At 47.4% G+C, this 27,500-nt stretch overlaps 1 protein-coding gene across 2 annotated transcripts in view; it reads left to right on the forward strand.

The window, feature by feature from the left end:
• Positions 1 to 27,500, forward strand: part of bbs9 (Bardet-Biedl syndrome 9) — a 126,101-nt gene that overhangs the window by 34,228 nt on the left and 64,373 nt on the right. Inside the window, exons 15-19 of one of the 2 annotated variants that reach the window (XM_076737114.1) lie at positions 2,704 to 2,718; positions 8,312 to 8,452; positions 9,444 to 9,539; positions 10,195 to 10,367; positions 10,634 to 10,786. In XM_076737114.1, the coding sequence (XP_076593229.1) occupies positions 2,704 to 2,718; positions 8,312 to 8,452; positions 9,444 to 9,539; positions 10,195 to 10,367; positions 10,634 to 10,786 (578 nt within the window). The remainder of the gene's footprint in view (positions 1 to 2,703; positions 2,719 to 8,311; positions 8,453 to 9,443; positions 9,540 to 10,194; positions 10,368 to 10,633; positions 10,787 to 27,500) is intronic. The other variant, XM_076737115.1, reaches the window with a different exon arrangement.

Consider the following 27,500-nt stretch of genomic DNA (forward strand, 5'->3'; position numbering starts at 1 on the left):
ACTGCGCCCGTCTTTAAGCCCTACAAAGGCTCTGACATTTAAGAAGACTGTTGACTCCTTAAGCCCTTCAAAGGAGGCTCGACGGCGGCGGCGGCCGTTACAATCTAGAAAGAATTTCATTAGTGCCCCTGTGTGACTTTCTAACACCCTGACAATGAGCTTCACTCTAACACCCCTCAGAGGGATCAAGCGGCGGGCATTTACAGTACTTTGTTAGCTCGCGCACAACGGCCATTTTCATCTGAGCGCTCAAAGATGAGCTGCGACTGTGCCGATCATTTCCATAAACCACGGCCAGCCATGATTCACTGGCTGCTGAGCCAGTCCGTGTGGAAACAGGGAGCTCGCTGGCAGCCTTCATTGTTTTCTCCTGCTTTATTGAGCTTGTCACAGTGACCAGCATCTCCATGTGTTGACGACTCCAGCAGGCTGCAGTGTTTTGTGAGCTCCTTCCTTGTTTAACTGCCGGGCCTGAAATCCATCTGCAGAGACCTTCTGCACGCCGGCCGGCTGATGTCGGTGGTCTCTGCCAAGCAGGTCGTGTTCGTTCGCACTGTTTGCTTTTTTTCTAACTCCTGCATCGTTTTTACTGCGTGAATGAGATCGAGCATCTTTGGCTTTATTGTCTTGTCCTGTTTGTATTTTAATACAATCTGTCTGCAAATGCACATTTAAAATTCCAGATTTTTCTGCTGAAATGAGAACTTTTGAGGCTCGTCCAGCCTTGAACTGCAGCCGTTTCACCCTCTGCTTGTTATCCAGTCTTCACTCCAGTTTCAGTGGAACTTTGAGCTTTTGGTTTCATGTTTATTTCACAATTTAAACTGCTCGCAAAGTCCTTTGACAAGTTACTAAAAGATCCTTTTAGCTTTCCCTGCTCTGTTGATGCAGCAGCGGGTGTCTTAGACGTGGAGTTTTGTTTGAATATGCAGTATTTTTTCGATTAAACATCTGTTTGAAGGCCACCCTGTTGCCTTTATGAGTATAGGACACAACAAATACAGTTTAGATGAATCCAGCACTGATTTGCACAGAGTAGAAGTCTAGAAAAAGCTGATGTATATTTTATTTGTAAGAATCTACAAGATGAATCATAGCACTTTGGTGTTTTTGTGGTTGATCACACAGGGAACACCTTCTCAGGTGTTACTGCTCTAATAAAGGCTCTCGGTCATGAAACACTCAGCTGACTTTCCTTCTCCCACTCGAGCTCGTGGATCCAGGATTTCTCTCCTTTCAGTCGGCCTGATTTCTCAGCCTCTGCAGGAGGTTTTAGGACAGGAAAGACTGATTGAACGGCGGCTGGCTGCAGGCCAGCAGTGGCTACCGTGCGAGTGAGTCTGCTGCGAGGGCCTTCGTGCTCCATTTGACGTGTCCTTTACGTTTAACTGGAGCTTTCACTCAGCGGCGATGCTTTTAGTTTTTCTCACTTCTGGTTTTTTCTTTCCCTCCTTTCCTCGTCGTGTTCTTCGAGCCTTTTTTTAAATGATTTTCCGCCCTCCTGTTCAGCGTTTTCTTTCTTTTCTTTGGCGGTGCAGAGCAGTTAGAGTAGTAATGACACAAGTTAATGTGTATTTTAGGGTCAGATGCTGCTTAATATGTAGATATTTTGAGAATTTGTTGGTATATCGTTAATCAGAGATGGATCATCCCATCAGAAAGGTTGGAGCATTTCTTAAACAGAGACCTAAAAACCTGCTTTAATTAACAAATAAATCACCAATTAGGCCTGAAGAGTAAGTGAATTTAGGAGGCGGTTTTCTCACTATTGGTAATTTAATAAATGTAATGTACTTGACATGAAATGCTAATTAAAATGTGAGGATATTTGAATAAAATACTCACGAGAGAGAGTTTGAGGCAGAGTTGATGCAGGAAAGTGAGGAAGTGAGACTTTCATCGGCTTTAATAACGTGAACCTTCTGACTCAGCACCTCAGCGCCTCTTCATTGGCCCGCAACCTGCCATCTGCTTCTCATTCACCTTCGCAGGAAATCCTCCTCGACCAATCAAATCAGAGCTTAATCTGCCAGACTCCTATTGCTGAGGCCTAAAGGTTAGAGAAGCAGGAGGCTGACTGTTAAAACCCCGGAGCAGCTGGGGAACCTGGCAGCGAGGAGCAGGGATAAGAGATGCTCTCGTTTCGCAACCTGCACTCTTATTTTCATGGCTTTTCTGCCCTTTCTAAACCTGATTTTAATCGTTACCTTCCACATGGAGGATTGTAAAACTGCACACACACAAAAACCCTCCGTGAGTATCAAATACGTCAGCGAAACAGACCGCAGGAAGAGTTTTGGTCTTGTTTTTGCGTATTTCTGGTTTCAGTATTTTCCGGTTTCTAATTAGCATACCTTCTTTAAAATGAGTTAAACTCTCCGTACTGATAACTAAAGGAGATTTTTCTCGTATCGCGTTCGGGATGGTTGTGGATCAGTCGGGAGGCTGCGCTCTCCTTTCCAAGCGTGTGGGACGGCGAACAAAGCACAGAGTGTTTCTTCATGTTTGTGTGTCCAAACGCAGGCAGACAGAGGTTTTCCCAGGGAATCCCCTGCTCCTCCAGCAGGGAGTCCATGTCCTCAGTGCTGCTTTGTTTCTGTCTTCACTGAATAAATCCAGATAGGAGTGAGACCTCTTTCCTCTGCTGCATCTGCGATCTGTCTGACTTTTCCTTTTTCACTCTTCTCCTCTTCCTCTCTGCAGAGCTGAATCCCAAAGGTAAGTGTTTGGTTTGCAGTGCTGCGTAGAGTAGAGCAAGTAGAAACACGCACACGCGTGCGCACACACACACACACACACACACACACACTCCTTATTAAAAAGACAAACATGTACTCTAGATGTACACAGATGTGTACATGCTGCACTTTGGACGTACATTTCAGTATTCTCATACACACACGGAAACACTCACATATTCAGAACTACACTATATGCTGTCCCACACACACGCACACACACACACACACACACACACACACACACACACACACACTGAGTGCTGTATATACAGGAAGAGACCATTGCCTACTGTTTATATTCCTGTAACGTGATACTTGGCAAGAGTCTGTACACACACACACATACACACACACACACACACACACGCATAGTTACACACTCACTTTTACGCACACACACACACACACACTCACACTCATACACACTTCCTCACTGTATGGAATAAGTAAATATCCATTTTCATCCTTTTATAATCTGTGCAGTTTACACAGAAATATCATCTGTTTCACATACACACATACAGGCGTACGGCCACGCATCGACTCATGCACATGTGCACACGCGCGCACACACGTGCACACACACATATTCCAGCAGCAGTGTTCCTAGTCGTCAGTTGGTGTTTGTTTTAGTCCGTTCGAGTTTGTGTGCTTTGATACAGAATAGGATGTCCTGTAATCTATAGTGGGCTCAGAGGCCCTGCAGTAGTACACACACACACACACACACACACACACACACACACACACACACACACACTCACACTCACACTCGTACAGCGCTGTACTTTCTGTATGCTCGTGTGCAGCTATTCTGCATCCGCCGGCCGACTTTTGGGGACAGAAAGAGAAAAACTTCAGCCTTTGAGATCAGTGCAGGTCGATTCGTTCAACAGCAGGAGCGCTGTGTGTGTGTGTGTGTGTGTGTGTGTGTGTGTGTGTGTGTGTGTGTGTGTGTACGAGGCTGTCGGCTTTAAGGCAAAGAGCACCGCAAAAGGATCGATGAGAGCCCGCGAGGGACAAGTTAGTACACAGGTTGATTTATGGAGGTGAAGCTCAAACGTTTGTTTTTCAGGCACTTCTAACAGTCGATGGTCAGGATCTTTGTTATCAACAGGTAGCAGCAACGTGATTGGCTCAGCACATCGATAAAAGAGGGACTTTACAAAATCAGTTCACACACCTCTTAAATATATTTCTATGTAAAGAAAACTACGTTTACAAAGCCTGTCGGCACAACATGCTACGTAGCGTTACCAGTGACTCGCTAACAATGCTAACACTCCAAATTTAGGAAAACACCTGCAGCCAAGGTTACCTCAACAAGGTATCCTGGTGGTTTGTCAATGTCTAATGTTTTATTTTTTTATGTGCGAAGCTTTTAGTTAAACATGAAGCTAACAGAAAAGCAGGTGTGTCAACATTTGGTTGACAATAAAGGTTCACTTTGACTTTGACTTTGATTTCATTAACTGAAGTCACACAGTGTTCGTCAGCATTGAAAAACGTTTCCACGTTTGGATTCATACGTGTGTGTGAATCTGGTCCTGTTGAGGTTTGGTTTAGGAAAAGATCTCCATCATTATTACACAATAGAAACGTCGGATTACTAACAGTTTGAAACGGAGACTTGAGCCGCTCGTCTTGCGTCAGAGGATAACATTTATTCATAGAGATCCACACCTGGACTCCCGACGGGGCCGTTTGATGCAGGTCACTAAAGCACATGATTTGTTTAAGACCGGGCTGTGACTGTGAGTGTGTGTATCGCAGAGGAAGCGATAAAAAGACACGCACACACACAAAGAATGAGCTGCATGCAGTATTCAGATGCACACACACATCTTTGATACACACATTGGATCTTTCAAATATGTACACACAAACTACACACACGGTTGACATCACTGCAGCTGTGGTAAGAACCTGATCCTGTACAGTGGTCCTCTACTCAAATAAACCCTGTGGTCTCTCTCTCTCTCTCTCACACACACACACACACACACACACACACACACAGATTCCAGATAATTGGAATCAGTCCTGTGAGACGGCAGTACAGTGGAGGTACAGCAGCTCTCACCAGCAGCAGCAGCGGTGCTCTGTTGTGATTTTAAGTGTGTGTAACCGTTGACCAAGCTGTGATTCCCTCCTCAGAGTTTAGGTGTGGGGTCACAGGTCGCAGCACGGGACATATCTGTGGATTCAGGTGTGTCCACAGTCTCAGAAGACTGACGTTGAGTGGAGAATGTGTCAGACAAACAGAGGAACCTCAGTTTATTGTAACGGAGAGCTGCTGTTGAGTCAGTCGCTCCCTCTCTGGCTTCAGTCTCACCGAAGGTCTCCTCAAACACCGACAGCCTGCTGTTTGTCTTTCCGCTGCGTCGTCCTTCGTGTCGTCAAACGGACTAAAGCTGTGACATTTGACGTAGGCGAGTGATGCAGCGTGTAGTTAGCGCCAGGCCGACGCTGGTAAATCGTGGCCCAGCGTTTAAATTCAGCTCCTGTGTCGGTGACGTGACTCAGAGTACGATTTCAGCAGATACAGACGCGTCCGTTTTCTGTCCCGCCTCGTTTCTTAAGAGCTCGTCTAAAATCGAGTGTCTCAAAGTGTTTTTGATCATCGTCTCCGTCCCCTGGCTCCCTGAAGACATCGGCCCCAGTTTCAGTTTAGCTTTAGTTTGTTGTGCAAAGTGTTTTCTGCCTTTCCTTGATGAAACATTCAGTGATCCCTGAGGGTCAGTTTGAGCCACAATTAGTGATTCGTTACAGCAGAGGAAAAACGAGGCAAGTACGAACTGAAGGGAATAAAGATTTTGGGCAGATGAGCTTTGTTTCAGGTTCCTGGTCAATAGAGGAGGGAGGTGACGCTCGTTAATACGTCAGCAGCAGGTTGACTTATGAGGTTTGGTGATTCAAGTAACTTTGTGTTTGTGAAATTTATCCCACGTTCGTTGCTCTTATTATATATTTAGCATCATCCAGCTGTCTGGAGGTCCTGAACAGTTTCCCAGATGTGTTGAAAAAGATGCTTCTTAAAGGTTTGCTTTGTGAGAATGTACCGACACACACGCTGAAACACACACACACACACTGGAGGCGCAGGTAAATCTCTGCACTGAGGGTGTAACCTGGTGACGACAGCCTGCACAGAGGTGGAGCGGAACAAGACGAGATTTACAACCCCACACACAAACACACACACACACACACACACACACACACACAGACACAGACACACACACACACACACAGACACACACACGCAGGCAGTGGTGACTTGTAAATGGCAATGCTGAATTTGAGAAAAAATGTTTCCCCAGGCCTTTTCTGGCCTGACATGACCTCCGCTCCCTTCCTCCTCCTCCTCCTCCTCCTCTTCCTCCTCCTCCTCCTCCTCCTCAGTTTCTGTCCTTCCTTCCATCTCTCTTCATCTCTCTCTGTCGTCTTGTCATCTATTTAATCTCATCTCTATATTTCTCCATCATCATCCATCTTTAACACCGAAGGAACAGAAAATCCTGTTTTCAAACCTCTCAGAATTTGATGGTCTTTGTTACCCATAATCCTTTGCAAAGCGAGGGTGGAGATGGAGAAGCTGCTCACTCACTGCATCAGTACGTGGATGAATGTGAGCACACAGCAGCACAGCATCGATGGAGGCAGCGTGTTTGCACTGCAGCGTGATTCAAAGCGCTCAGATCTCTGTATGATGTCAACACGTGACTTTGGTTACGTGATATCCAGAGAGACGTTTGTGTGACGGCCGAGCAAACTCCGAGGAAGACGGTTAAAATGTGCTCGTTTGGCCTTCAGCTGAAGTGATTTATATCTGTAACGACTGATCAAAGCCCCGGTTTGTTTGTTTCAGTCTGGCCGTTTAGATCGATGCTGGGAGAAGAAATAAAGTTCCTCAATCACTGAATAAAAACAATGCTGTTTTCTTCTTGTATGTTTCTCGTGGAAGTATACAGTCAGCTGTAAACACACAGTCAGCTCTGCTCACACGTCCACAGCGCCTTTAAAGGACATACCTGTTTCTGCCCATTCATCCAGTCATACATATACGTATTCTTCACCTTCGTGTGGAAGGTTTCCACCACAGTTTTCGTGTGTTTTTTTATGTTTTTCCTCTTCCTTTTAGGAGGTGGTTTCAGTTGTTTCTGTATGTTTTGAAATTCATCCTGGAGAGACCTGAAACCTGCTCCAGTCAGGCGATCCATCGCAGCGTACATCACGTCTGCTCCGATTACTGTCAAACTTACTTTAAAACAGTGGTGCAGCTTGAAAAAAGGAATATAAAGTATGTGTGATTTGTAGTAAACAGGCTAAGAAATGCAGAAACCTCAGAAATGTTACTGGAAACCTCTGAAACCTACAGAGCAAAACTCGTGAAAGCATCAGAGAAACCCTGAGTGTGAGCGTTCATGCTGTGCACACCTGCCTGTGACGGACCTGTGAGTCAGCTGTGTGTTTGAAAGAGAGACGCAGACCAAACCCCAGTGACAAGCTGAAATATCACTAACATGGAGAGTCATTAGCATCCAGAAGAAGAAGAAGAAGAAGAGTTCACGCCTTGGACTGTCAGATTGGTTTAGCTTCATTCACTGTGACAGCGTGTGTCGAACCCTCTGCGGCTGGATGTGATTTGTCGGTGAACCTTTCAGTCGGACAGGGCGAAGAAGTGAGGGAGGGGGGCAGAGCGAGCCCCCTCTGAAACCGCCCGTCTCTCCCTCCTCGTCTTTCCTCTGTTTTCACCTGTTTTCATTGGCTTCCCTTCTTCTCTTTCCGCCACAGTTCACGCATTCAAACCAAATTGAATTATCCACATAATCACATGATAATTACCTGAATGGAATGAAAAGGTGCACAGTAGTTGCAGGTAATTATTACTATCTGTAATAACCTGGAACGTTCCACAGTTAAACGGCCCCCCTCCCACCGCGGCTGTCGTTTCTCATATTATTCCTCCTCCAGCCCCCCCCATGCTGCTTTATTTCCCCTGGTTTTTGCCCGGCTCAGGTTTTCTCCCTCTCCTGTCGTTAGCTCACCTCCTCTCCCCCGGTTCCCTCGCTCCATCTCTTCTTTAACAGCCGTTTCCCTCCGTCGCTCCTTTCCCTCGCTCTGTTATTCTTGCTAAGTGTAGATTTCTGCCAAGCTCAGCACTGCTTAAGCTCAGGACATGGTTGTAGTTGGCCTTAGCTCTCCTCCTCCTACCCTCTTCTTTTTTCCCTTCTCAAAATTTCCCCCCACTTTTCACAAAACTTCCTTTTCGGCTCTTCGAAAAACACCCCGCCGAACCTGGTGTTGATGTTGAGTCTCTGGGCCTCGTAGCTCTCAGATACTCTTGTAATCTGAATATCTGCACTGTTGACTGTGTTAACAAATGCTAACCTGACTGCTGTTTGGAGAGAAAGCCCAGAAAGCGATGTGCCGCCACAGTTTGGTGGAGAAGGGCTCCACTTAAAGGGCGTTGGCAGCTCAGTGGCTTGGCTCCAAAATGACGAGCATGAAAGGAAAAATTATTATAAAAAGAGGTTTTCAATTTAGATGTATTTTCTTTTTCTCAGGGGTTCCCAGGGTTCTCCAGTCCAGGTTCAGTCTTCCTCTGGCGCTGGTGTGTGTTCCTTCCCCTCCAGCCAAAACCACCAAGTTTAAGATCACTGTGGACACCAACCAGGCACCAGTCGACCTCAGCGCCATCTTCCCAGGTAAGACTCACACACGGTGGTCTCGGTTTGCCAAACAATCGAGGCTCTGCATTTGAAGAACGTTCTCTGTAAATGGCAGCACATTATTTTGTTTATGGCTTCAGCGGCGGAGACGCACACCTCTGATCCATCACTGCTGGCAGTGTGTAGTTTTTCTTCACATGGCAGCGATACAGACAGTTTCAAGATGAGACTGAACCAGCTATTAGACACAAATGTGCATCAAAATTGAACCTTTGCCACCATCATGTGACACTCTTGGGCCCAGAGAGCTCCCACTGCCCACATGTTGAAGTGTGAGTGTGTGAATGGATGAATGAGATGCACATTATAAAGGATGAAAACACCGTATGAATGTCATCCATTTGCAAAATCGTATGTTATCAAACAGTCTGTTTTCACTCTGGTGTCGTAGTGCGTGTCTGTTCAGCTCATCTGAGATGGATAAGTTGTATAACTAATGTTGTTTGAGAGCTGAGGAGCAGTGGAGTGGCCACCGGAGGGCGTTACACGAAGCCAAACGACGTGAGCGTGAACAGAAAGCCAGGAGGGGGATGTGTAGCCGTGCATGTGTGTAGGTTTATGAGCAACCAGCTGCTAACATGTCTGTGTGTGCGTTTGTGTATTTATACAAGTGTGTTTATGCAGCTTTATTTATTTGTGATTCAGCGTGCGTGCGTGTGTGCGTGCACGTGTGTGTGCGTGCACGTGTGTGCGTCAGCCCTGGGAATCTCTCCTCTGTCTCTCAGTTATCTAACCATCAGCCACAATCAGCGGCTCTGACATCTAAACACACGCTCAGCGCTCGCACCGAGTGTGCGCTCTCTGTGTAGAGGGGATTTGTGTAAGCTCACGCCTGCTCGTCTCCCGTGTCTTTGTGAACCGTGTGACTGTATCTTGGTCACCTTTTGTTGGCGTCTTGCATCGTGATAGGCCGTCCTATCTGTCTCATCACCCCGCTGTCTGTCTGTCTTTCTGTCTCTTTCTGCAGAGTTTTCAGCAAAGTCAGAAGATAAGGATGGGAACAGTTTGGCTTTCCAGTTCCTGTCAGGAGCCAAGGTGACCGTGCTGGCCTCCAAGACCTCCCGTGAGTCTGAGCAGCTGCACCACAGAGAGAAGGCTTTCATAAGACTTAGATGTGGGAATGATCTGTCTCTAATACAGCACCGGTTCAGGCCCTCTCAGACCTGTGTTGCTTGACGTCTTTTGGTGCCTCTTTGCAGCACTGATCAACTCGTAGCCACTGAAGAAGCGTCTTGCAAATATTAATGAGTCATCCAGCACTTCCTGATAGTTCAGACAGTGTAACAACCTGTGACACCTCCTGATATCTGATGTCTGACTATCTGATACTGATGCCTCCTTTAAGCCCTTTGATACGTCCGGACGCCTTTCTACCTGCACCTCTTATTTCTCTCATTACTCCTGTAGGCCCTAACACACCTCATGATACCGCTCAACGTGTCTCAAGACCTTTTGATGTATCTTGATCACACCTGCTGACACCTTTCAGCCCACATTGAGTCTAAAACTGTTGAACTTTTAACCTGAATACATTAAAATGTTAAAACCCTTTGCTACTATGCATTTGTAGTACTCAGAGTATTTAAACATTTCAGTACCTAAATGTGCTGAGATGTCTTTAAATACCTGCTCACCACCTTTGCTGATACTGATGATTTATTGGCCTTTGTTGTCACATCACCATGCACAGCTGTGTGAGCGTGTCTCTTTGTTTTCAGAGCGTTACCGTGTCCAAAGTGACAGCTTTGAGGACATGTGGCTGGTGGTGAAGGAGCTGGTCCAGAGATTCGACCGACATTTCTCCAAACTGGGAGTCAAAGACTTCAAGAAGAGCTTCAGTGGACCGCTCCCGCTGCAGGAGTACTTCCTGTCTGTAGACCACCACTTCCAGGTACACACAGATGACATGATGAAAGCAAGTATGATTGCAGATCCGCTAATATGGAGGGTCAGACGTAAAAAAACAGCCTCATTTCTAAGTTGGTATTAAATACAGTTTACTGTCCTGATAAAAGAAGATCCAAAATCTGCTGCAGTTTGTTTGTAGTTGACACCTCAGTGAACAAATGGAAATGATCAAGGTATGTTGTCTCCCTGCTGGTGTGTGTGTGTGTGTGTGTGCGTGCGTGCGTGTGTGTGTGTGCGTGCGTGTGTTAGCTGCGTGTCAGCGCTCAGCAGTACCAGGACCTGCTGTCGGAGCGGGCCGTCCAGTTCAGAGCCATCCAGCGTCGCCTGCTGACTCGATTCAAAGACAAAACGCCGGCACCCCTGCAGAACCTGGACACGCTGCTGGACGCCACGTACAGCCAGGTGAGACCAACACACGGACACACTCACCTGTAGTTCTGCTGGGAGAGTGGGCTGATGGGTAATGAAGGAGAGACCTGGAACAGCCTGTTCGTAGAAAGTGTTTGTGGAGAGGAGCCAGGTGAGGTGGTTCAGAGGGCCCAGAGAGGAGGTCCAGGGGCAGAACATGCAGGAGGTTAGATAACCCGTCTGGCCTGATCGCGGCCCAGGAACCCCGAGGGGACGCTGGAGGACATGTCTGAGGAGGACGAACTGCAGGACGAGACAACCTCACTTTTCTTTTTACTTTTCTCACTGTTGAAGGTAAAATTTCAGAGAGCACGTCTCACTCTTCTTCTTCTCACCTTCTCTTTTTCTGCCTTTCATGAACTCATACAAACACACACACACACACACATCCGCACACACACACACAGCGATGACGTGTTAGTGTAGATTTACAGTGTGAGAGCTGTGCTCTGCTGATTTATGGACTTCCTCTCTTAAGGTGATTAGCTGTGAGCTCACACCCAGTTTGACACACACACACACACACACACACACACACACACACACACACACACACACACTCACACACATCCACACACACACAAACACACACGCATGCACAAAGTCACATTGGTTTAAACAGACGCAACCTGTTACAGATAGACTTGTACCCGCACGCCCCTGTGCAGACACTCTATCTCCCTCTCTCTCTGTTACATAGAGTGTGTTAAGTGTGTGTGCACATGCGTGTGTGTGTGTGTGTGTGCGCGCTGTAGTTGAGTTCAGTGTAAAGCTGATTTTAAAACAAAGCAGCCGTTAAACTTTTGTCTCGCCCTTTGTTTAAGTTTGACGTATGGGTGGGTGGAACTGCGTTTAGTGTCTCTGTGGTGTGTGTGTGTGTGTATGTGTGTGTGTCTGTGTGTCTGTGCGTGTGTGTCTGCGTGTGTGTGGAACAAAGTGATGGTTCCTTGCCCCTGCTGTTTACTCTAGAGGCCGGCTTGGCGGTCGTCAGCTCCACCGTCCATTAGCTTCTCGTTAGCGTGGCGAGGCTGTGTGACATCACCTCTTCATTAGCTGTGAAAGCTGTCGCTGCGTCAGTTTGTCTCGCTGTGATCACGGCCGCTCTCTCTGTCCGGCACGGCGCTCTGACAATACGGTCATTTAATTCACATTCACTCCCAGAGTCCAGAAACATTGTCGGAGCGTAATGAGAGGAAATTAATGAGCCTGTTGAAGTTCTTAATGCCGTTCTTACCCAAATAAACCGTGTTCACCTCGGGTTGGCTCGGCCGTCGCCAGGACAAGCATCAGGGAGCCAGTTCTTAACTCGTCTGCCTTAAATGTTAATATCCTCGCTCTGTCTACCGCCTTAACAGCCTAATCACCCTTTAAAGACGTGGTGATGAAACTCTTGTGATAACAACGTGTGCTGAGGTCCTGAAGTAACGTCACCGTGTTGAAAAGCAGCCAGCTGGGACCTTTTTTTGTGACTCTGTTGTTAAATGGGATCCATTCCCACCCACCGACCACCTGTGTCACCTGAGACACGATGCTGAGCTGTACGAACCACATGCATGTGACTCCCGTACAGCTGCTGCTCAGCTGTTTACATGCTTTCAAATAGCTTCACTCTCCGTGTGCAGTTTGAACTTCTTGTCAAAATGTCTTCTTCTTTTGCTCCTGCAGCTCTTTCTCTGACATCTCCCCCTGATATCATGACTCTGCCTCCTCACGCTAATGCTTTCTGTCATCACTCCTGTCCATCACCCGTCCTTTCCCTCCGTCTCTCTCTCTCCCCGTCTTCCTCTCTTCCCGCCATCCGGAGGCTCGCATGCGGGAAGTTTCTGACACACTATACACTCTGTAATGTATACACACCCGCCATAATGGAGGCTATCGACAGCTGGTCGGAAGAGTGATGAATGCGTCAAATTAATAATTCATGTCAGTGTTAGGAGTCACTGCTGAGGCCGGGGCCAGCTCAGCGGTTTTCCTTCTGAAACAGGGCGGATTTCATGAGGATGCATCACATCCTCATTTTTAACAGAAGGTTGACTGGAGCGTAAAATCAAATGTGCTTTTAATTAGATTTTATAGTTTCATCTGTCTGTCTCTGCCACTTTTTTCTCCTCTCTTGGTCATGAATTTTGGCGTTCCATATTCCTTCTTTTCCAGCCTTCTTCATCATCAGCATCCTACTTTTATCACGCCTTGCTCGGAGGCACTTCAGCGCTCTTGATGCTGGAAGGTCCCAGTTCATGCCGGGCATTTAAATGATGAGTTCCTGGTCCAAACCCGTCACCAGGTGAAACCTCAGATTATTTAGAAAGTAGAAGTTTCGTGGGTGTTTACCTCACGAAGCCGCGGCTCCGTGCCAGCAATCACGCCGCTGTTAGGACTGCAGAGGAATGTGTGGCCAATCAGGAATGCCGGTGAACCAGGCACCTCTTTCATTTCGGCTCAGAGGAATGTCTGCTGGGTAAATTCTCTGCATCAATCTTGGGTGATGGGGGGATTTCCCCCTCGTTAGTGGTGTGTGTCTCCACATGCGGCGGCCGGCCATCGCCGACGAGCCGTCAGAGATAAGAGGAGCGAGCTCCCTGTGAGAGCACCCTGCGGTCGGCCGTGCATTTATGCAGCGGAGGATAATATTTCCATTGTTCATGCTGCCTTTATGGGCCTATATTTTATTCATGAATTCCTGAGAGCTAGCAAGCCACGGCTGACTCTGTGTATACGTGTAAGCGCAGGAAGCTTTTTCATCTGCCGACCACAGTGGCTGGATTGTAAGAGACACCCGATGTTTGAACCGACCAGCGGAATATGATTGATGACGAAGAGAAGAGAGTCAGACCCATGAATGATGTTTGTTACGTGTCAGATCGGCTGGTGGAGAAGACAGAATTCACCAGTTTGTTTGGCCATTGGCTGCAATTTCCAGCTTCTCCTCTGTGAGTTCTTCTGTCCTGGTCGGAGGGGTGTTTCTCCTCCACCTCCCTCCCCCGTCGCTCCTTAAAAAGCCATCAGTCACTGCAGCCCCTTTGTTTTACACTCTCCCCTCTAACTGCTGTGTGATTGATCTGTGGCAGTCAGAGGTTAGCCTGGTGCTAGCGCTCTGCAGCTAACTAACCTCTCAAATTCAAGGGGAAACCCGGGACTGTCAGTCAAAGAAATGAAAAGTCAAAGCCGTAGAAGGAGTTTGTGGAAATGGATGAAGAGAGGCCAAAGGGGGCAGAACAAGTCGAGGGAGGCTTTTCAGTTTCCATAAATATTTTCCCCGCCGCTGTTTCCTCTGGAGGTGAAATGTCCGTCGTTTGTTAGTATTAGCATTAGCGTTGGGCTAGCAAGCTCTGACGTCTGGGAGGCGGCGGCGGTGGGGGGAGGGGGGGCGGCTCGGGAGCCGGGCCGGGCCGGTCCAAGCCAAGCTGAGCCTCCCTGTAATTATGAGTTCAAACGCTGGAAGAGGGCGGCTCGCTGACTGACGGGGTGACTGACAGGCCGTCCAGGGGCCTCGCGGGGCCCCTAATGGAGGCTTCTGGTCGACAGCAGCTTGATTTATCTGGCCCCAAATGGAGCTCTAAACATGGCTAAACACAGATCCCACTGTGGAGCGCAGGACCACCACCATTAACAGCCGGGCCTCTCGCTCCCTGTGTGTGTGTGTGTGTGTGTGTGCGTCTCAGAGTGCATGAGGAAGTGTGCATTTCGAGTGTACATGTATGTTTGATTTGGCCACTCGCGTGTAGTCACGTTCACGACTGCGCGCGTGTTAACGTGTGTCATGTACTTCAGTGGGTTTTGTGTCACACACTTGCGATGGCCTGTAGTGGCTAAAACACACACACGCGTCCTCATGTATGTGTGTGAGCCTGCTGCTGTCTGTTCATGTACGCTTGTCTAAGTTGACTGTGTGTTCATGAAGACAGAGAGTGCCTGCGTGTGTGTGTGTGTGTGTGTGTGTGTGTGTGGTGCGAACGGCAGGCTCTTAGGTGCTTTGTGTGTTTGTGTATCAGATTAAAGGACCGACAAGAGCCCAGAAACTTCCTCTCTCTCTCTTTTTCTGACTTCCCCCCCAGGAGATGTTTCACTGCAGGATCACACACATTTACACCCATCGGTACTCTCACTCTCTCACACACACACACACACACACACACACACACACACACACACCCCTCTGGAGGCTGAATGGAGCTCAGAGGGGTGAAGGTGGTCTGGTTTGTTTTCCCTCAGACAGTCTGTTTATGTGACTGTCTGTCTTATCAATGAATGGCTGTCTTTCATACAGCTGACTGACAGTCAGTGTTCTGTGTGTGTGTGTGTGTGTGTGTGTGTGTATGTGTGTGTGTGTGTGTGTGTGTGTGTGTGTGTGTGTGTGTGTGTGATGGGGGTGGGATGTTCTTGGTGAGGGATGTTGTCTTTTTATCCCCTGGTGAGGACCCACAGTAAAGCCAGTTGTACATAATGTACAGATACACACACACTCTCACACACTGCCTGGTGTTTGCTGCAGTCATTGTGGTGAGAAGGCTGAATTTCAGTGGGGTTTCTTGGCTCATTCATTCACAGAAAATGTGCACATTGAGGTATTTCGTGCCTTTTTTCGTTTAATCTCTTTCTCTGTTTCACGACTTTGATTCGTCATGAGCAAATCAGCTGGTGTTGAAAGCCTGATTTCATTATTTTGGATTTATGTCGGTCTTGCAGTCAATGGCAGGTAGCAAATGTTTCAGATTTAGCTTTGTTAAACTTTGCGATATCAGGAGGATCTCATAACTGTTCCCTGATAGTTTTGGTTCGCAGCCCAAACCAAATCATCCCCGCCCTGATCGGCAGACAGCTCGAGTCTGCCTCTAATTTCTCTGAATTCCCTCAGGCTTGATCAGATCACGTTTCCTCTTGTTTGTCCTCTCCAGATTTTAATCAGGTTTGGGCTCATTAAATGCTGCAGCGGTTGCAGGCGGGATAACACACGATCCACATCGGTTCCAGCACGGTCAGGCCAGATTTTTGGACCCGACATGAGCTGCAGTATAAAAGTCGTGTAAAAACAATCACAGTGGGAGGAAGAGGAGAGCCGGGATGAAGCATCTGTGCTGTTCTTTATCAGGCAGACACAGATGACCTGCCAGAGGATTTCCTCACAGATGTGGCGGAGCTGCAGAAAAGCTTATTATTAACATATGGATGTGGTCACGGGTGGGAGGGGGGAGAGGCTGTGGAGGAGGGGATCAGAGGGTGAAAGGCAGGGAACGATAGAAGAGATAAACAGATGAAAAGTTAAACGCAGACTGAGAATTTTGGATAGAATGAATGTAAAGACTGAGGTAGAGGCAGGAGGACGAGCAGACGAGTTCGAGTCTCCAGGCGCAGATTAAATCACGTGTTTTAAACCCCCTCCTGCCTGACTTGGGCTCAGGTGTGACTCCACACTTTTGCCCTCGTGTAGTATGTGTGAATCTCAGTATCCTCCGCCTGTCTCTCCACCCACCCCTCCACCGCTCGCCTGCAGCTTCGACTCATCGAACACACAAATCCCATCAGCAGCTCCGCGAGCTAACTGCTCTGAGTGACGCTTGCTGTAAGTTTCTGCTTCAACACAGATGGGACCAGTGAAATGTCCCGGCGGGCTAACGTTAGCTATCAGGTAAAACATGATAAAAATAAACTGACCGCCACGTTGGCTCGTACTCGAACGGATGGAACAGCGTCAGGCTTCGGTCTAAGCCTCGCTCTGGAAAAAGGCGACTGCAGGCCGCAGTTTGGTCTGGGACTTTCAGATCCTTTCAGACCAGCTCTGCTTTTGCAGCTTTACAACCAAAACCAGAACGCATCTCTGCCATCGCTCTGAAAATGGCGAACGTAGCTTCACCCTGCTTCTCCTCTGATGCCCCTCGTCTCACCGTAGTGCCAAACCAACAAGCTGACGCGATTGCTTCCTGTGGTTTGAACGTATGAAACTGGATCTGTGTTCGTGAGACTGTCATTGGTCCGCTGCAGCTCATAGGTTGATTTTCATTGCAGGGTGTTTTTAAAGAGGAGAGAACAGTGGAAATACAAAGAGATGAAGAGATAACAAAAAAAATTGATGCAAAAATTGCAAAAGAGACGTAGGAGAGATGAAGACAGAGATTCAACAACTCTTTGCATCTCAAAAATAATGATTCTGTTCAGATTATGAGAGAAGTGACATGAAAAGACAGATCTGACTGAGGCAGATGGAGGGAGGCAGAGCTGCGAACGACGTCCCCTCCCTCCTCTCCTCTCCTTCCTGTCCTCTGATCCCACAGCTGAAAGAATCAAAGAACAAATCTGACTTTTATTGTCTGTTTTATGTCCGATTGATCTGCTTTCATCTGTCTGCTGTCTGTCCTGCAAATGACGGAGTGATCCGATCTCTCCATCACAGACGAGAGAGAGGAGAGAGGAAGCAAGACGGAGAAAGTTTAGTGAGCGCAGGGAGGAGGCTCAAGGCTTTAAACAAAGAGCGAGAGGACAAGAAAGGAGGAGCAGGTGTAGAAAAGACGCGGAGAACAATGGTACAGTATTATCCTGCAGTGAGTCAGCGAGTTCAGTGAATTAAAAATCCCTCCAGTTTTCTGAAGAGACAGTCATCAACGTGCTCCTGCTGCGCTCCGCTTATCAGTCTTCCTGCCAAAATATTCAAAGCAAACAGAGTTTTGACCAGTGAATATATTAAGAACAAGTTTCCCACCATGCTTACCGCATCATTTCTCCCTGCGTCCTGTTGCCGGGCACCAAGCTGAGATTTAATAACTCATCCATGTTGGAAAGCTGTCACGCTGGGAGGAGATTAGAGAAGCAGAGATTATAGACTGCAGCTTTAATTAAACAGTCTGATAGTTCAGTGCCAGCAGTCCAGGCCTGCTTTTAGACCCTTTTGATGGTGGACAGAGCTAACCCGTCTCACCCGGTCCAACCCCGGCTCGGCGTTTGGTTGATTCTGCTTCACGATGAGAGGAAGAGCGGACGTCAGGGGACCACCTGGCTGCACCGTCACCCTGTGAAGATCCCCCGTGAGGTCTGGATCTGGGCTCAGTCTGCGTGGTGTCAAAGGTCACTGTTGACCTGCCGTCGTGGTTTCAAAACTCCCCGCCTGGTTTTTCTGGCACAGAAGTCTGACTGTAACATACAAAACCGCAGCAGGGTGCTGTTTGCATCCTGCTTTGGTCGTGGGAAGCTTTTGTTTGGCCTTAGAGTAAATGAAATCAACTTTGCAGCACAGAAGACAGCGTGTGGAGTTTCGTGCTGTCGGCCATGTCGACCACAGACTGTAAACTGGTGTGCTCTCAGTGACGTTATGAGGCAAAAGACCACAGCGAAGTGGTGATTAAAAACGTCCATTTGTGTGCTTTGGTCTGCAGTGGAGGTGGAAACTGGAGTGAAAAAATAGGAGGAGGTAATGCAGTAATGATTGACACAGGCTTTTCACCAGAAGGAATGAAGTTATAATCAGATGAGCGAAGAACAGAAGAAAATAAAGAAAAGCGTTGTCGCTTTGAGGGATCATCTGCTGCCATGAAAGACTTTAAATGTCCACGTGAACATGAGCAATAATATGATGTTCAACAGATGATACGAAGAGGATTAAGAAAGGCTGAAACGTTACGGTAGGATACAAGAAGGAAAACAGAAAACTGAAATTTAAAAAGGAATGAAAGTCAGCAATTAGATTAATGAAGTAAAACTAGTTTTGCGTAAGTAACAATACATTTATCACCGGGCTGCGACGTGAAATCAGGTTAAAGAAGATAACAGAGAGCAGGAAACGTTGGAGCGGACGTTCGAGGCAAAGTAAGATGTGTTGATGTTATCGCACTGATTGTAATGTATTGTGTTTAGAGTCTGATCCCAGGTCAGCTCAGACCAATCACTCTGTTTAAACCTGCAGGCCTCTGCAGTCTCCAGGTCTGCACAGGATACACCCCAAATAATAAGATTACACACTCATGTGCAGCACACACACACACACACACGCTGCACCCTCATGACAAAAGAAATTTGCCTCATCTGATTCTTGAACAGTGATCCCCGTGTGTGCGTGTCGTTCCTGTGAATATGGCCGTGCACGGAGCGCGTCATGTGGTCTGCATGTATGGAAACCATATGCACGGTGTGGCGAGCCGGCGGTCTGTCGAACTATAATACAGTGGAACAATATATACAGATCTGCATTCAGAGCTGGAGCTAATGGATTTTGGGCGCAGGCTGGAAAACGTTTGTGTGTTTATGTCTGTTTTAAGCAGCCGAAGCAGCGAAATGTGGAGCTGAACCCCAAGTCAAGTCTAAGCTTTTCGTTATGGACAGATTTTTAATTCTGTTTTTAGAAAACACAGTTACTGCTGGTGCTTTTTCATCAGCACGCTGCCTCTCACATCAGCTGATGAGCTGGGAGGCCGCCGCGGTGCCACAGAGTGATGCTTCCTCTCAGTCCAAATGTTAATGAGCTGAAGACTGTGCCCTCATGGTATTTGTCAGTTTGAGGACAAACCTGCGAATGTCAGAACTTAATGAAAGCGGTCGTTTATCCAACCAGGAACCAGATCCAAGATTGAGCCGACTGTCATAACTCAGCCCTGTCGAGGTGACAGGGATGTAACTCTAAGACAAGATTAGGTTTGTAAAACTTAGCAAAGCACACTTTTCTGTGTGTGTGTGTGTGTGTGTGTGTGTGTGTGTGTGTGTGTGTGTGTGTGTGTGTGTGTGTGTGTGTGTGTGTGTGTGTGTTGTGTTTTCTGTGTGTGTGTGTGTGTCTGTGTGTGTGTGTCTGTGTGTGTGTGTGTGTGTTGTGTTTTCTGTGTGTGTGTGTGTGTCTGTGTGTGTGTGTGTCTGTGTCTGTGTCTGTGTCTGTGTGTGTGTGTTTGTCAGACGCTCTGATTGACAACATGAGATCAGGATCAGGAGCTCCTCGACTGATGATTTGAATCATTGCTGTTTTAAGAAATGTCGTTTAAGAAATGTCTTTGACTTCTGTGTGCATGCGTGTGTGTGTGTGCACGTGTGTGTGTGTGCGTGCGTGAAGCACATGGAGCGCGGCGGCCTTGCGACGCCGAGCCGAGGATATTTATCTTGTTGCAGTGAATTCCCAGAGTTCTCCTCATTTTTTTCCCTCCTTCGCTCACTTCCCTCTCCCTCCTCATCTCCTCTGTCCTTCAAAGGAGACCATTGAGAGAAAAGCAAACAGGCATGGCGGGGGCAACACGCACACACACTCCAACACACACACCAGGGCACACACTCGCTGCTGCCAAGGGTGTGTTTGTGGGCACAACTTATTTAGTGTGGTTTTTGGAGTTTGTCAGCAGTGTGTGTGTGTGTGTGTGTGTGTGTGTGTTTCTCAGGAGTGTGTGTATGTGTGTGTGTTCATGTTTATAAAAGTACGCGTTGTGTGTGCATGTATGTGTGTTTTAGGTAAGTGTGTGTGTAATTCACATTACAAAGGCACCAGTGTGTTTGATCGGATAAGCAATCAAAGCAAACGTGGGCCGAGTGTCAAGACAAGTTATCAGTGTGTTAGCATCACAATGGCGTTAGCGCTGACCTCATTTACTTTACATTAGCATTGTTAGCTTTTCATTAGCTTTGGGCCTCTGCAGTTGTAAGTTTATGGAATTTTGACTCCGCTTGCCAAAGCTCCTTAGCTCCAAATTAGTGTCGTTTTCACTGGGACCACAACCAAAACCATCACCTCAGACCTGGCTGTGTGTGTGTGTGTGTGTGTGTGTGTGTGTGTGTGTGTGTTGGCTTCTCAGGTCTCTTTGGTCTGGACTGCATCAAGTGTGTGGTTCAGCGTTGGATTGGAGGAACACTGTGTGTACACAGGTTGTGTGTGTTTAGGTGAGGGAGGGAATTTGTGTGTGTGTGTGTGTGTGTGTGTGTGTGTGTGTGTGTGTTTCAGTGTGTGTGTACCATTCTGGGAAAAATACTTTCTTCTCTTTCTCTGTCAGAAGAAAACAGTTTTCTTTATTTTCAGCAGCTTTTCTTTATTCGGGAAAAAGTCACAGAAATCCATGGAGTCAGCAGAAATGCATTATGGGCCATGATTCGTCGCATCAGCAGCATCGTGTTGCAAACAGTTTATTTTCTTTGACCCACCGAAATGCTGCTTTGGCCATTAGAAGCATATTCTGCTCAGCCAAACAAGGTTCAAACCCTCCAAAGTTTATTTTAAATTCCAGTTTGCAATGATACCAAATACGTCAGGTTGAATTTTGGGAAATGTGGACGGAACGATGCAGAAGAGATCGACTGAGTCTGAGAGTTTCACGAAGAGCTGAAACAAACTGATGCACAATATTTATGATGCTGTCAGACTTAAAAACCTTAAAGTGACTTAAGGGGGAATAAAAGAAGGAAAGTGTCTGTTAAAGGGTTAATGAAAAGGTAACGCTTTGCTGACATCGTCATCAACATGTACACATGACCTGAGAGTTTGTGTTCAGATGCTGAGCTGCTACAAACGTCTCAGAGGAAGAGGAGAAGCTGAGCGTCAGAGAGCCGATCACGACGTGGAGCGACGTGACTTCAGTGATGATTCAGTCGACCGCAGTTCAAACGAGATATCACACTGAAACAACACAGCTCTGTAATCACTCCTGCTTTTTGTTTGATTCGTTTCATTTTGAAGAACCAGACGTGCTCAGAGAAATGTTTTGGAAGAACTCGTCCTCATTAAATTTAACTTCTGAGCGTACCGGGAAAAGAACGAGAGAACAGAAATGATATTAGGAAAAGAAAAATGTGGAGGAGAAGAGCAGAAGAGGGGAGAGACAGGTGGAAAAGAGTGTGTGTGTGTGCGTGCGTGCGTGCGTGCGTGCGTGCGTGCGTGCGTGCGTGCGTGCGTGCGTGCGTGTGTTCCTCTGTCTCTGTGTGTGGTGCTCATTTGTAGTCAGGATCTCTGTGTTTTGTCTGCCAAGATTAGACTGCCTTGTTTTGGTCTCTGCCTGCAAACAGACAATGCACAATTTACACACACACACACACACACACACACGCACACACAGTCAGGAAACAGAAACCTGACTTTCTCACTGTCCTGTCCGCTCATATTTTATCGTGCGAGACAGTGACAGTACTGAATGAACGCAGCCACGTGTTTGGTGTTTTCCTGTGGCGCGCTCACCAGCTTTGGAAAATTACATTTAATTTGACGTAATTTTGAGTCTTGTAAGCGACACTTTGCCAAAGAGTTTTCAGTGAACTTCAGTGCCATGAGAAGAAACCAAATCCCGGCCATGTAGGGACTTCCTGTCGTATCTCTGCTGGAGGCAGAGGGCTGGGATCTGAACCCGCGCAGTCACGGTTACATAATGTATGTTTGGAAAGCAGTTTTCTCCACATGAAATGACATTTTGTGTTTTAGCAAAGGATGTTGGGCTGCTGTAAGACGCAGGGCTGCGGGGGAAAGCCAACAATGCTCGCTGCGACTCAGGGTGTGTTCGTTTGACTGTGTCTCCTCCGGACGGAGGAGAGCCGGGAGGAGAGCCAGTGGAACGTTACGAAGGCACCGATCAATCACATGACGCTGTTAACGAAACATGGCTTTGTTTAGCTTTGACAGTCCATCCAGTCGTCCCGACCGCTCTTATCGCACCGCGTCCACACAGCAGGCTCAGGCTGAATCATCGTTCACGCTGCTCCTTATGAAAAATTTATGCTGCATGGTTTATGACGCTCCAGTAAGATCACAGCCGTCACAGCCATCCAGATACTGCATCACACATTTATAATGCTTTAATTAATCTCATCTAAATCATGCTTCTCATATCGTCTGACAATGGCTAATTACAAGTGGGCTCACGCGGAGCCTGAGAACTTCTTTACAGAAACAGCCAGTATGTTCCAGACGTTCTCTGCTCATCACGAAGGAATGAGGCAGGTTCATAAATTAGCTCAACGGGCGACGGATCTGTCAGTTTGATAAACAAAATCCTTCTCATTTTTGTGGCTTCTTCTCCGATCATTGACTTCTCAAACACTGATGACTAACGAAGGCCTCGTGTCCAGAGGAGCCTTCTGCTGAAGACTTGCTAACCTCTGCCCTAAAGCTCAGATTGATAACAGTGAAACTGTACAGATCTTAGAGTTAAACGACACTCGGCTCCTCAGATCTGCTCTGTGGCTGCAGAAACAGTGAACGCAGCCCTGATTTTGGGGATGAACTTGTCACTCAGCTCTCAGTCCTGCTCAGGAAACGTCTCCGGGGTCCTTGTTGTGTGTCACGTTGAATTTAAAGTCCAATTTAAATGATATCCGACAGAACAGACAGAATACATCTGATCCCCGCAGCCTAACGCACAGCGGGATTCACGTCTGGCTCTGCAGTAGTGTGTGTGTGTGTGTGTGTGTGTGTGTGTGTGTGTGTGTGTGTGTGTGTGTGTGTGTGCGCGCGCATACATGGACTTTCTTCCACATGGTGCATATGTTCATCTTCATGAAACCTGCACGTGCATTAAACTGTGTGTGTGTGTGCGTACAGTGTGTGTGCACTCATGCACACAACCTGTCGCGTGCACGTGTGCAGCCTGGGAGGTTAGTGTGAACTGTTAATGACAGGCCACGGTGTGTGCGTGTGTGTGTGTGTGCATGCGTGCGTGCGTGCATGTGTGTGTGTGTGTGTGTGTGTGTGTGTGTGTGTGTGTTTGTAATGAGTAGAGAGAAAGGTTCTGTGTGATTATAGGCCTCCTCTTAGGACCAGAGAGACTAAATATGGCTTCAGACTAAACATCGTCCCTGCACACACACACACACACACACGCACACACACATGCTCACACACCACACCACAGACCACATACACATTGGCAACATACAGAATATATGAAGAGAAAAGTCTGAAAATAGCTTGAAGATATTTTTATGATGGCGCAGGACAGGAGTCGTCTTCGCCGTGTGTGTTTGTGCGTCTGCAGACAAACCTGCCGTCCGACTCGTCAGCGTCTGAAGCGCTCTGCTGACTCGTGTCATGTGGTTTCTGCTTGTTTGTTTTGTAATTCGAGCATGAAAAATTACAATTGGACATGACGCGTTTGGCTCCAGACTGTGTGCGTTTCAAACTTGTTTCCTCATTAGGTTAAAACTGCAGATGATTCAGACCTTACAGATGCTTCTGTTTTGTGGCTAAAAGTTTGTAAGTGTTGCTAAATGATGTTTTCCCATAATAATTTTACTTAAATGTCATAAGCATCACCTGGTAAGAGTGACACCACCTCGTGGCATCTGTACAACAGCATACATCACAGTATAAATTGTGACACTGTAGAGAAAAATGAAGTATATTGTGCAGTAAATCAAGCAAAATGCTATAACATTCTAAAAAATGGGTACTTATGAACAGCTGTAGACCTGCGACTTGAGATTTGGTATCAAGTCAAACTTAAATCACAGATCTTAAGTTGTAACTTGGACTTGGCTGCTGTGAGACTTGACACTGAAGCTTTCAGGTCTCAGGTTTTGACCTGATTAAATCCTGGAACAATCGAATCAAACAGGCTGAACTGAGAGAGAGGCCCTGCTGACCCACACACCTTGAATGCATCTTGGACCGACTCGTTCTCTGTTCCAAACGGTCCATGAACACAGCTTTGAAAGGAAAATGTGAACATGCAGAGTCGCTTTAACGATCATTCAGAGGCCTGAAAGTCGTGCATCTCGACTCGCAGCTGCTTCTGAACACTTGAAACCGGCTCGTCTCATTCGCTCCACCACGCGAGCAGATGTCTCATTTTGCTGCAAAGCTCTGCATTCTTTGATATGTTTTAATATATTTGACTGATTCCAGTTTATTGGAGCGCAGTTTTTTTTTTTTTTTATGGCACGTCTTCACTCAAGCAGCTGAGAGGAGAAATGTGACAAAATGTGTGTGTGTGTGGCAGACGTACCAGTGTGTGTCCTTCCACCACTGAACTATTCAACGGGCCAGCAGAGTTCATATATATTTTGGCTTTTGAGGAAGGTTTAAACCAAACGCACACACACACACACGTGCACACACACACTCCGCACTCGCAGCTGTTCTGGTGAAACGGGCCCTGGGGTTAAGTCACATCACATGCTATTAATACACTCATGCTAACAGTGTGTGTCGTGTGTGCGCACGCAGAGTCTCTTTGGGAGGTTGTCTGAGTGTGTTTGTGTCAGGACTGGTCAGGTGTGTGTGTGTGTGTGTGTGTGTGTGTGTGTGTGTGTGTGTGTGTGTGTGTGTGTGTGTGTGTGTGTGTGTGTGTATTATTCACGTTGTGGGAGCATAAATCTGTTAACACAGTCACATTGTGTGGACTTACCTTCTTTATGGGGACAAATCACAAGTGCCTGTAACGTAAATCATCAAACTGGGGCTAACGTTAGCATCAGGCTAACAGTGGTTATGGTTTTGGTAAGTCTCCAGGAAATTAATGTAAGTCAATGTAATGTCATCTGAAGTGATGGAAACACAACTCTGTGTGTGTGTGCGTGTGCGTGTGCGTGTGCGCGCGCATGCGCGCGCGCATGTCTGCTTCAGCCTGAATTGATTTAAGTGCCTTGCTGAAGGGCGTGAGTGTGTGGTGTCAATCTATCTGTTTGAACTTTGACCCTGACCACACTTCCAAACAGCTGTATCAGCCCTCTTTATGAGGTGTGTGTGTGTGTGTGTGTGTGTGTGTGTGAGGCCTGTATTCTCCACCTCCCTCTCACCTGGTCTGACCTCCACATGCAGATGATGTGATGTCACGTCCAGATGTTTGCAGATGTTTCAGAAAATGTTTCGGTGATGCGAATCATCAAGATTTCTTCACACACGTCTGATTCCACTTTTTCTTGACGTGTCTGCTGTCAGCCCACCTCGCACTTTAAACCGTGATCTGAGTGCAGATCTGAGTTCACGTGCTGAGTTTCCTAAAAGCATTCTGGGAAGTGTTGGTGGAAGTGATGGGGCGGCTTCAGTGGATCGATCAGATTGGTCTGATGTATTAGAGTCAGCGGTGTGAGCTCAGTGTGGACGCGAAGCAGCCCTGACCCTCCAGCTCCATGTCAGTGCACTGAAGTGTGTTTTCACTGCATCTGCATGCGGCCGCAGTTGTGGGCTGGAGAGAAAGATTCATGACAGGCGCTCTTGTTGCAGCCCGGTGGAGATCCGTCTCATGTGTAGACACAATCTGGATATTTCTGGACACACGATACTCAGTCTGATCGTGGCCAAACTCTCCAGTCCAGCCTCCACCCAGAACCCCCTCTCTGCTCCATCCAGCTGCACTGACGAAACCCCCTCATTATTTCAGTTCTGGGTGGGCCTGGACTCCACCGCCGAGTGTGTGTGTGTATGTGAGCGTGCGTGCGTGTGTGTGTTTGAGGTCACCTCTGAACCTGTCGAGGTCAGCTCCCACAGCCCGGGGCTACCGGCGGCCTGGGACCCAGCCTGGGTGTTAATCCCAGGTTGGATGTCACTGCGGTGGGTCACACTCTGTAATTTAGTCCCCTGCTCTGCCTGGGGCCTCTGGGCCCTCAGGACCACCCAGCACAGTGCTGCAGCTACCTACCTCAGTGTGTGTGTGTGTGTGTGTGTGTGTGTGAGTGTGTGTTTGACAGAAATGGAGACAGCGTGTGGATTTAAGGTTTTCTAAAAGTTTTTTTTTGTCTTCTTTTAGGTGTGTGTGTGTTAATGCACGTAGACAGGAGAGGCTTAAGACCGTGTGTGTGTGTGTGTGTGTGTGTGTGTGTGTGTGTGTCTGTGTGTGAGATTGTGTGCTACATCTGTGTGTTTTGAGGATTTATGTCTGCGTATTGGGGAGGATCTGTGATGGAGATCTTTATTTATTGAGCGCTCATCTTTTGCTGCAGCGTCCGTCACCGTGGTCGCTCCCCTCTTCAGCTCCGACAAACATTTCAGCTTGATGTAAAACACGTCACTGCTGGAGCGCCAGGATGGGAAATTCATCACAGACGTAGATTTTAAAAAATCCCTGCACACTGTGAAGCGCAGAGAGATTTTCCAGGCAGTGATCGGCTTTATCGAATAAAATGAACATGAATTTATTCTTGAAGTCCCACGCTGCAGGTTTGACTTGTTCTAACTGAACAGCAGAATTTAATTGAAAATCCAGTTTTTCTCTTGTACTTCCTCGTAAGCCTCACAGGTCTGCACCGAGCTCTTCAGCTGGGTGCTGTTTGATGGACGGCTGTACCTTTGTGTGTGTGTGCATTGTGTCCCAGTGTGCAGAGGTTTCATCCACTGGTGTGTTTGTGTTTTCATCCATCCATGTTTCGGACTCTGACCACTAAAAAAGCGCCATATTCATCGTGGAGGGAGGTCAGGGCGGGTCTCTCACACACGACCTATCAGCAGAGAATAAAGCTCTTTGTTCGTGACCGTGTGAACACGCGTGTCAAAGGAAAGCAGAAGGCCTCCGTCTCTCGGCCTCGCCGTCCCAGAGAAAACACAAGAGCTGAGCCGGCCCTTTGACGGAGCGGGACAGCCTCATAAATCACGCCGCCGTGTTTTAGCAGCCGTCCGCGCGCTGAACGACGGCCTGTTAAAGCGTCTCTGACAGTCCTGATTGGGGAGGCGGTTAAAAAAGGAGACTTTGACTTTATTTTTCTTACCAAAGAAACCCCAGACACCTTCTCACTTCTCGTATTTTTACGTTTAAGGCGTTGAGCTCACACTCACACTCAGCTGGATCACCTTGAAGCACTGAAACGGTAGAACAAGCGTCGACTCCTGGATCTCCAA

Source organism: Chaetodon auriga, chromosome 8, assembly GCF_051107435.1.
Source record: "Chaetodon auriga isolate fChaAug3 chromosome 8, fChaAug3.hap1, whole genome shotgun sequence".
Classification (NCBI taxonomy): Eukaryota; Metazoa; Chordata; class Actinopteri; order Chaetodontiformes; family Chaetodontidae; genus Chaetodon; species Chaetodon auriga.